General features: G+C 44.5%; 1 protein-coding gene across 1 annotated transcript; it reads right to left on the bottom strand.

Annotated features, from left to right (window-relative positions):
- Positions 1 to 4,208: 4,208 nt before the first annotated feature.
- Positions 4,209 to 9,930, bottom strand: LOC121004386 (keratin, type I cytoskeletal 17-like). Its single transcript, XM_040436585.1, has 8 exons — positions 9,357 to 9,930; positions 8,129 to 8,211; positions 7,551 to 7,707; positions 7,306 to 7,467; positions 7,091 to 7,216; positions 6,789 to 7,009; positions 6,024 to 6,040; positions 4,209 to 4,631 (listed from the first exon to the last, which is right to left on the bottom strand). Exons 1-8 carry the CDS (start codon positions 9,846 to 9,848, stop codon positions 4,534 to 4,536), a joined length of 1,356 nt encoding a protein of 451 aa, XP_040292519.1. The 5' UTR covers positions 9,849 to 9,930; the 3' UTR covers positions 4,209 to 4,533.
- Between the last annotated feature and the right edge of the window lie 1,510 nt (positions 9,931 to 11,440).

The following is an 11,440-nucleotide window of genomic DNA, read 5'->3' as shown; positions in this document are numbered from 1 at the left end:
AAACAAGGACGAGCAACACTCAGGCGTCTTTTCTCCAATGACACTCGCCAAGATCGCAAACGCCTGCAACCAATTGGCAAACGTACGCGGTATGAGTCTATGCCGACGCTTCTCGTCTTCCTTCTTTTTTCCCTCACCCACTCGTTCCCAGTTAAAACGCTCCAGGGGAAGAAGCGAAAAAATTTCAACATACTCCCCCCCCCGCCATATCCGCTCACGAACATCCTGCTTTAAGTGCGCCCCCAACGGCCCCTCAAAACAGACGTACACCTCACCCTTCGCCGCGTCGCTAACCTTAGGCCTCTCCTCCTCACCCCCCCACCTGCGTCTGAACTGACACCGATCCTAGGACCCGCGACTGAGCGTCCCTAGCCGACCCCCCCTAAACCACTACCGACCCCCCATGCCGGCAACGGAGACGAACCCGCCACCCCCAAACCTGAAACCCATCCCGCCAAACTAGTCAAAAATTGCCCCAAACCCCCCACTATTTCCCCGTGACCTCCCCCAGCCCCCACACCCCCCGGGCTACTAATCAATGACTGCAAAGCACCCCACATGTTCTCACCTGGCTGCCTGGGCGCTGTGAACCCATCAGCCGCTGATCCTGACTCCGGACGAACGATACTCACTGACGACTCCACGGACGTTCCAGCTGCGCTGAAACCACACGACGTCTGCACCCCAGCGGCGTCCATGCTGGGTGCGCTCTCAAACTCTTCAGCCCTCACCGATTCTTCGTGCAGTCCCAGGCCAGGAGACACCTGCCCGTGATCCTTTGGAGCCCTGCGCCCTCTAGTGGCCACTACTGGCACAGGCTCCGTCCTCCTGCTCCTCACTCTCCCACGCCGAGCGGACGTTCCTGCCACCAGGGGGAGCAAGGAACCCGCCGACCCAGCTCCAGATCCCACGCTGACTGCAGGTGAAGGCAGGGGAAAGACGTCCCTGCCTCCTTCAGGGCTCCGCTGCGCACCCGGATTCCTCCCACTTCTGGAGGACAGGGCCGAGGTGCGCCCACTATCCCCCACCTGTGGAGGGTCCCTAGAGGGGCTCCTGCGCCGAGCCCGGGTGGTCTCGCTGGGGCTAAGGCGCGCCGGCGGCCGGACCCGCCGCGGCCGTTGTGCACTTGGCGACGAGCCAGCTATACCCGCCGCCTCCCCCTGAAGCAAGCCAGCCAGCTGCTCCTGTAACCACTCCGGTCCACGGGCCTCCCCTGCCGCCCGCAACCGCTCAAACAACTCCTCCACTGCCTGCATGGTAGGTCTGCTTCTACGCTTCTTTCACTAACTCTAAAATGGCGTCCAAGCTGAACCCCCTTAAATAAGGTCCCCCCTAACTCCACCCTTACTAACCCGCCATACATTTAACCCTACACTTACCGGGCCCCTGGCACCAAAATTCTTCATGCAGGCCTACCCTTAGGGTAAACCTCTAGCCCGGCCTCACTTGAAATCTAATTTCTCTTGAACCATGTAAGTCATTACCATATCACATGGTCTTCAACCATCATGTTGTTTTTAGGCCAAAAATTTTGTACTGATTAATCTCTTAATATATCTTTATATTGGAAAGAGCTCAATTCTTAGACCCCTGCATAGAATAATTCATTCCCCACTAGAGGGCACTATTAACCCTTATTTCTTATCCATAGTACTATATTCCCTACACTCCCACAGAAGTGAATGGAGCAGCTGTCACACATGCAATACCCCTCCATTCTCATGGGGAACTAAGTTGTGGTTGCTACAGGCCTCAGCGGTTGCACAGCCAGTGATCAGACACTTATGCCTATCCCCTACTTTTCATATCAGTAAAAAATAGGTCATACTAAGCAGTTTTGTATGCAGTGGTTCCAGGAGACTGGCCACACCCTCTTAGCCCATGCCACTTTGTACAGCCGTCTTCCCCTTCTCATCTAGCACCCGCCATCTCAATGCACTTTGGATGGACCCCACTGGCGTAGCTATAGGGGTCGCAATTGCGACGGGGCCCCCTCAAGCCAGGAGAGCCACGGTAAAGCCGTACCTGCGGGCGGCGCGGCCTTCAGCTAAGTTGCTAGCTAAAATCACATAGGGGGCGGAGCGGAGGCTGAGAGGCGAGCCCGGCGTGCACTGTGCAGGGCAGGCGAAGTGAGGAGGGGGAGCAGCTTCAGGTCAGGAAGAGAAGTGAGCAGCTGTGTGCTGCTGACCGCCGGGTTTGGTTGCCAGTGAGACTGCACTGTCTCTGTTCCAGCAGAGCCTCTGACTCTGAGCACATGAGGAATGTCGGTAATCACTCACCTCCTCACACCCCTGAAAGGCAGATGTTATGGTAGACCCTACAGAGCTACAGTACCTGACCGTTTGGTAGTATAAAGGACCTTTGATGATGTCATGATCACGTGTGTAGGAGGAGTCAGCACTGCAATTGGTCAGAAGAACTGTCTGTATAAACTGCTGCAGAGCAGTGTATGTAATGTGTACGGTGGTGCTGTGTGTGATCGTGTGTGCAGCAGAGCTGTATGTGTAAGGCTACTTTCATACTGCCGTTCAGAGTGGGTCCGTCTGATGTCTGCTCAGACGGATCCGCTCCTATAATGCAGACGTTTAGATCCGTTCAGAACGGATCCGTCTGCATTATAGTTTAAAAAAAATTCTAAGTGTGAAAGTAGCCTGAACAGATGCGTCCAGACTTTACATTGAAAGTCAATGGGGGCGGATCCGTTTGAAGATTGAGCCATATGGTGTCATCTTCAAGCGGATCCGTCCCCATTGACTTGCATTGTAAGTCTGGACGGATCCGCTTGCCTCTGCACTGCCAGGCGGACACCCGAACGCTGCAAGCAGCGTTCAGGTGTCCGCTCACTGAGCGGAGCGGAGGCTGAGCGCTGGCAGGTGGATGCATTCTCAGCGGATCCGCCTCCACTCAGAATGCATTAGGGCAGTACGGATGCGTTCGGGGCCGCTTGTGAGCCCCTTCAAACGGAGCTCACAAGTGGACACCCGAACGCAGGTGTGAAAGTAGCCTAATGTGTACAGCAGAGCTGTGTGTGGGTAATGTATGCAGGCTGCAGCAGAGCTGTACATATAATGTGTACAGTGGAGCTGTGTGTGAATGTTTGTGCAGCAGGGCTATATGTGTAATGTTACAGCACGGCTGTGTGTGAATGTGCATGCAGCAGTGCTATATGTGTAATGTGTAGAGCAGAGCTGTGTGAGAATGTGCGTGCAGCAGAGCTAGATATGTAATGTGTATGGTGAAGCTGTGTGTGTGTAAGGTCGGTGCATGCAGCAGAGCTATACTGCATATGTAATGAGTACAGTGGGGCTGTGTGTGTGTGTGTAGGTGCATGCAGCAGAACTATACTGTACTACACTTACTCTTAAAAAGAGTAAAAAAAGCAAAAAATATATTTAAAAAAATATATAAAAATGCAATTCACCCTTGATCAAAAAGTCATACATGCCCCAAAATGGTATCAATGAAAAGTACAGGCCGCCCGCAAAAAATGAGCCCTGACACAGCTCCATACACATAAAAATAAAAAGTTATGGGGGTCAGAATATAAAATGTATTGGTGAGATTTTAGCTCTGCCGTTGGGCGGGCGGGCATGGGAGCGCAGGGATCTGGTGGTGTTAGGAAGGGGTATTGAGGGTAGGGGGCCCAAGATGAACTCGTGCACCAGGGCCCATGAGCCTTTAGCTACGCCCCTGATGGACCCCCTGTGTCTACATTACGCAATCTCCTGCCGTCACAGGTAGTCAAAGTACATGGAGGGCTGCTATCTAGGACAAAGCAGCAATCCATGCAGTGCCAGATGATTTGCCATCTATTCTAGTAGTCTGGGAGGTCTCTCCTTTTTCCAGGAGCTTCCCAGACATTCCAGGACAGTGGACAAGTATGGGATAAGTGTTGTTAGCGGTAAAACCCTTTTCAGAGTTTACTGAATATTATTTTACTGTTCAGCTCAATGTATGCAGTTAGATACTTATCTCCCCCTAGTGGTGACTGCAGGCAACCAGAGAGTATAATTTAACTCTAGGTGTGTCTGGAGCTCTGCATCAATCAAACTGAGCATCTATAAAGATATATTATCAACACAGAATTATTGATCTATTAGGTTACAAAACCAATATTCAAGGGTGAACATTCCCTTTAAGGTTTAAATTACTAACACTTCAAAATAACCAGATATAAGAATCAATAAATCAGGCAGACATGACAGAAGTGCATGAGAAAGCTGATGAGTTTATTAGATATAGAAAATAGAGAGGCCTCAAAAAGTAGCACAAGAAATACAGACATAAATTGGTGTCAGTGACCTTATCGATTAACTCAGCACACGATAATGGTCATCTTTATGATTGCAGGGCAGAGTTGGCTTGTGTAGTCTATGGCTCCCCAGCTGCTGCAGAACCTCAGATACCCATATGCATTCTGGGATTTTAAATTCCTAAACAACAGGAGTACCACAGGTTGCCTGCCACTAAAACAAGTTATATTAGATATATTGCATCGCAGAAATCTGTGCTGAATATGGCGACAGGTTTAGATTAGTAGGTTGATTCCTGGACTTTCTCCTGTGAGGACACCACTTTTCCGTCAATGGTATCGTGAATAATGGTACGGATTTGTCGTATGGTTTTAGGGGCTGCAATTATTTCAAAAAATAGTTTAGTGGAAAATTGCAAATAAATAGCTTGAATGAAAAAAAGGTCATCAAATTAGTCAATTTTAATGTCTGCCCCACCCCCATATAAGCTGAATTTGTATGTGTGTATGCTGTGAGGCTGTATTATGCATGCATCATAGTAACTAAACTAGTGGCCTTGTGTAAATACCATATGTAAACCATTGGGATATCACTATGAATCAGGCCAAATAACAAATATGGCTCTGTTACATCTGACATGCTCAATTCTTATTGGGTATTGCCACCAAGTTTCTGGGCTATTATCTGCAGTTAGTGCCGCACATGAGGAGTCTATTTTTTATTTTCCTACTGCCCCTGTTCCCCTGTTGTGAGAACACAAAGTTGTGTTGAAATACACAGTCAGGACTGCTGTGCTGTGCTAATGCAGAGGACTTGTGTGCATGCACAGCAGTCCTGACATTGTGTTTAATGCGCAGCAGTCCTGACAGTGTATTTCAGCACAGCAGTCCTGACAATGTGTTTAATGCGCAGCAGTCCTGACAATGTGTTTAATGCGCAGCAGTCCTGACAGTGTATTTCAGCACAGCTCTGAGCAGTAACAGCAGGGGAACAGGGAGCAGTAGGAAAATAATAAATCGTGATCTTATCTGCAGTACTTCTCATGTATTACTGCAGATAACAGTCCAAGACTGTAGTGAGAAATTCAGTTTAATCTTCTGTACATATGGATTTTATATAATGATAGGTGGCCAAGTGGAGCTTGGTGGAGAATGAAGTGCTACCCAAGTCAAAAAGTGACATATGCACAGAAGATGCAGTCATGAAATTATTGGTACTTGAAAAGGAAGACCTAGCAGCTGGTATCTTACATTGTTCTTGGCTGTAAGGTATTCCACAAGCCTAATACATAATAAAATGTACCCAACTGAAAGATTGTTACTCTCTAAGGTACAATTATGGTTTGAGGGTTTCTCCATGATTTTTATATTGATGGAGTAACCTTAGGATAGGTCATCAATATCAGATCAGTGGAGGGGTATGTCTCCCAACACTCTTGCTGATTGGTTGCTCTAGAGTAGCTCCAGCACAAAAATAGGTATTGGAAGTACACAACTCTGTTCACTGTTTCCACATAATGGACAGAGTTGTGTAGTCCTGGCGCTTTTCCTGCAGAGCAGCTGATCAAAGAGGGTGTCAGGAGGCAGTCCCCTGCTGATCTGACATTGATGACCTATCCTATGGATAGGCCATCAATTTAAAAATCGTGGACAACCCCTTAAAGACCTCAGTTGTGTTAGGACAATTTTGAGATACTATTGGCACATCTCAGCAGTTCCAACATAAGTTAATATTATTTTAATAAAAAATCTGGGAATATAATATACTTACATTCTTTGTATGAAATACTGTGGGAAAAAGAAAAAGAGAGCGAATAAATAGTTAATCACTGCTTTCAGAAAATATGTATTTGGCATCATCTGTCATTGGCAGCATATTTAAGGCCTGAAGGGTTTCCATATAGAATAATGGAAAGATTCAAGTCTGTATCCCCAAAGGAGACTGTTGTCTTAGATATTAAATAGAATAAGGCAGAAATAAGGTCCCTCCCACTTCTGGGCTTGGATGCCTCAATATACTATGATCGATACATAATAGTTTGTGAGAAGGTTATATATTTTGCATTAAGGGACTGGGCCCAGGAACTTTAGCTTATGACTCTGATAGCAAAAATCAGCTGCCAAGGAAACATTCTTGGGCTCTGATGCTGAAAGGCACCCGACAACCCCTCTTCCACATGCCATAAATGGTACATAATGGCAGAGGAACAGATTACGGAAACTGCATCTGCGGGCCAGGAACTTCACCTTATGCCTCTGGCTGCAACTGCCAAGGTAAACCAAAGAGGCATTACCAAGGTTATGTATTTGTCTACACTGGTCTAATAAGGCTTGATTGGGCCGAGAATTAAGCTTTCCATGTTTCCAACATGGGATCCCACACTATACTGATGACATAAGCAAGGCATTGGAGGATGCAACAATGGCATGCTTGTTCATTTATTGACACCTTAGGATGCAATCACTTTAACTTTGTGGTCTAACCCAATGATTGCCCATTTTTGTTAGTGGTCAATATCCTTGTATTTTTACTTACCTGGTATCTTCACCCTCCAAGAGACGTCTGTAGGTTGCGATTTCCTGTTCCAGACGGGTCTTCACATCCATGAGTATTTTGTACTCATAGCTCTGGCGTTCCATATCTGACCGTAATTCTGCTAGCTGAGCTTCAACACTGCTGATCATGTCCTGTATCTGAGAGAGCTGCATACAGTACCGGCCTTCCGTTTCTGCTAAGGTGCCTTCCAGTGCCGCTTTCTATAGAAGAGAGTACCATTTAGGATAAGCTGTTATATAATAATGGAACATATCACAGTTAATATTGGAACCAGATCTCACCATGCTTATTTGTGTCTGAAATTCAATCTCCAGGCTTTGGATGGTACGTTTGAGGTCGGTCATTTCTGTTTTGCTGGACTGGATTTGTTGACTGTGGCTTGCAACTTCTTTGTTCAGTTCCTCTGTCTATGGCATGAATATTGAATATGAAGGGTGAATATGTTGCTCGACATGATAGCCATTGAGAAACATTCCAAATTAACATTTTTGCTCACCTGCTTGAAGTACCAGGCCTCAACTTGCTTACGGTTCTCTGCAGCCATCCCTTCGTATTGGTCTCTCATGTCAGACAAAATCTTACTTAGGTCAATACCTGGGGCAGCATCCATCTCTACATTGACATGGCCGCCAACTTGTCCACGAAGAGAATTCATTTCCTATACAACAAAATAAGCGTTATGGCCTATATCTTTTTGAATACTGCCTAAAAAAATCTAATCTCCGTGATCATCAGTCCTACCTCTTCATGGTTCTTCTTCAGGTAAGCCATTTCTTCCTTCAAGCTCTCAAGCTGGACCTCCAGATCTGATCTAGTAAGGGTAAGTTCATCCAAAATTTTGCGTAGTCCATTGATGTCACTCTCAACGTTCATACGCAGGTTCATTTCAGTTTCATACCTGATTGAAAGGAGATAAGACAAAATATAACTCATCTTTTGATGATGGCATGCTGTAAGGCTTTTCCACTTTTGCAAATCCTTACTTGCTAGAAGAGTTATTTGTCTATAAGTTGATCACAAATTATTCCCAAGCAGGGACCAATGACCTGCTGTAATGTGTTGGGAAATCTGGTAGTAATGACTCAGTTTCTCTGCAACACCACCACTGGTGAAAATAAACATCACATGGTCCCATACAAATCAATAGGTTGCCTGTGTAATGTAGGACAAGTCAGTAACCACTCGACATTCTGGAATCATTTATGCAATGCCAAGTTATGATTCTTGACTGGTCTTGCAATGACAAAGAATCACCAAAATGATTACCAATAGGCAAAGTTATATACTCATGTCACATATAACTAGGGCAAAACACTTACTTGGTCGTGAAGTCCCCAATAGCCAATCTGGAGTTATCAACCTGAAGGAGCAAGCTGGCATTGTCCATGGTAGCATTGAGGATCTAAGAGTTCAAAAAAAGCATATTCTGGTTATCATCTATAGCAAGCTATTATATTCCATTGTATATGGACATAAGGGCCCAGAGTGTCAGGGGGTTCCACCTCAATCAGTAAAGCAGCTATGTACTGTCTATTAGATTGCTAAGGAGACAATGATGAGTTATTTGGAAGCAAAGGGCCCATATAATGTTTTGGCACAGGGGCCCTCTGCTGTCTGTGTCCACCTGTAACTGTAGGACCAAAAGTTGGAAAAACCTGATATGGTAATGCAGATGTGAACATTTTTTTTTATAAAGTCCTATTATGTGTCCTATATGAAATCTATATGGTAACATAAACCTTCTGTCAGTGCCCAAATGCCTAGCGGTTGAGAAGGCCATTGACCCTCATTCTGCCACTGTAGAACTGTTATCTTTCATCAATGTGGCCCTAAACCTAAATCCAAACAAGGGCAACATCTGCATAGAGTTTGTATGTGAGTTTTTCCAGGCATTTGTGAAGTTGGATATGTATGAAATTATCCTTGTGTGTTTGTGTTAGAGACATTAAATTATGAACCCCATTATGGTCAGGAACTGATGTGAGTAATGGCAATTTCAGTACAGTGCTGTAGAAAACATTAGTACCATATAATTACACCCATATAATTATTTTTCTCCTTACCATCTTATATTAATGAGCCTCTTTTTTTAACCTGATACCAGGCCTTGATATAAATTTAATTTGAATGAAATAAATAACTTAGCATTTCTCATGTTAAACTCGCACAGTCATACAAGCCCCATATTGAGGACATCATCTGTATGCATCAATGATAGGCAGATAGTATGGGAAGGTAATTGTTCAATGTGATTAGTTATACAATCAGAAAGTATCTAGTGAGGTTACCTTAAAGGTGTAGTCTACAGTCTTAACAAATCTAGCAGCAGTTTTAGTACTTGCTGGGTACAGTATACATCAGATGTGTTGTAATGTTTTGTTTATGGGCTACTTGGGACTTAATAGTTCAAGATACAGGAAACCATTATTCACACATGGATACAAACCATTCTCGTATACATACAGCAACATACAGCATCCACATATATAACAGTACTCTACATGGATGTATGAGAGAACTAAAAATGTAACAAAATGTTTGTCCTACCTTGTTGCGAAGGTCTTCAATGATTTTGTAATAATTGCTGTAGTCATGGTCTGGCCTTGGTGCTTGTTTTTCATACCATTCACGAATCTTAATCTCCAGTTCAGTATTGGCCTTCTCCAGGGAGCGTACTTTGTCCAAGTATAAGGCCAGACGGTCGTTCAGGTTTTGCATAGTTTCCTTCTCACCTCCTTGGAGAAGACCATCTCCAAGTCCACCTCCAAAGCAATAATTAGATGAATAGCCCCCACCTACCCCACCAGCTAGACCACCAAATCCACCACCTAGGCTACTTCCAAGCCCGCTAGCCCCAGAGGACATCACTCTAGAAGTGGAGATGGAGATATTTCTGCCACCACTGCCTCCATGGATGCTAGATGGCTTGTAACTACCTACAGACAACCGACTTGAGCCACCACCATGGACACCTAATCCCAATCCACCTGAGGATCCAGAGGATGTCGTGCTCTGCCTGATACTGTATGAGGAGGACATGATGTATTTCTAACACCTGTCTGTATAAGTGCTACCTTTGATAGTTGGTTAGGTGTAGGAATCCAGACTTCCCATCCTTCTTTTTATACAAGTGGATATGGGTGTGACTTTTACGTAAGCATTGGTCCTTTTACAGAGTCATCAGATTTGATTTGCATGCCAACATTTGCAAGAGAAGCGGGATTCATCATTACTGTACGCGTTTCATCGTATTACAACACCCCCCCTCCCCCTTTTTTTCTTCTTCTTCTCTTAAGTCTCCTTACACAAAGTGCTTTCACTCATGCAGGAGGAGGTATTGTATGAGTGTACAGCGTTAGTTCCTAAAACAAAAGCTCTGATTCACATTGAGTCAGGGAGGCACCTGGCCCCAAGGCTATGCATTTGACATTCTTCTACCTTAACCAGGTAAGAAATACGGTAACCCTTCCCAGTTCTGGAAAGTTTAGGAAATAAACTGAAAATGGAGCTTGTGTTGTTGCAGACAATTCATGACTCCATCATTACACTGTCAACCCTATAGTCTAATGTCCACTGGTATGAAGTCCAATAGATAACATTCATATTACACTGGAACCCCTTAGAGTAACAGTTAGTATAACAGTACTACTGGTGCTTCTATTACCTCTAGAACTGCTAGTACACATGTAGGGCCCCACTATGATTTTTTCACTTATTTCATATAGTTTTATATCAAAATAAATGATTTCCTAGGCTACATGAACCTACTACCAGTACCAGTACTGGGCTGTTTTTCATTGGGTCCACTAGAGGAGATTATCATGAGGGCCCAACATCCATCTATACAGAACATAATATTGATATAAGTGTCCTTGACCAGACGAATATCTAATGTGTATGGGGGTGGGGGGTTAGCATTCAGCTAAAATACCAGATGCAACCATGGACAGGTGTGGCACTATTATTTATTAATCAGCCCATATAAAATAGACTTTGCAATAGTGATTGCTCCAAAATCAACTCCAAATGGTGCTGTCTTCTACTGAATCTTTGGAGACAATTATTGTTTCAGAGCCTGGAACCACCAGGAGATCCTCAAGAACCCTGGACATACACCATCAATGATACACACAGAACTACAATTTTATCACATTATTTAGAGACTGATATGTCGTACTGAAATGCTTCAGTTTTTTTTAGCACTACTAACAAGGTCAGGTCTTTTAATGACGCCGTTGATTATAGTCACATCAGAAGATTTGTGTTCCACGTACTGGGCTGAATGTTTTATATCTACACATTGGTTTTGCTTACATCACAGAGCAGGAGCTACTTCCAGTCCAGTAATATAACTGGTTTTATTTTTACTAGTTAACCTTTTATTGAGAGTGTAGATTTACTCCTATTTATATTTAAATGATTTGTCCAGGATTACAAAAAAGGTCTATTCTGTTCTCTAGAAACAGTGGCACTTTTGTCCATAGGCTGTCTCATGGACTATATCTCATTTTCAGGTAAATGGTGACCTGCAATACCAGACACTACCACCAGATAAGAGCGGTGCTGCGTAAGGGTGAAAAATTTTTGTTTCTTAACCCAATCGGTATTAAGGGTATTGCCACACATTCAAG

The sequence above is a fragment of the Bufo bufo genome, chromosome 6 (genome assembly GCF_905171765.1).
Source record: "Bufo bufo chromosome 6, aBufBuf1.1, whole genome shotgun sequence".
In the NCBI taxonomy this organism is placed as follows: Eukaryota; Metazoa; Chordata; class Amphibia; order Anura; family Bufonidae; genus Bufo; species Bufo bufo.
The sequence above is the reverse complement of the archived record's forward strand: the minus strand, read 5'-3'. Positions and strand labels throughout refer to the sequence as shown.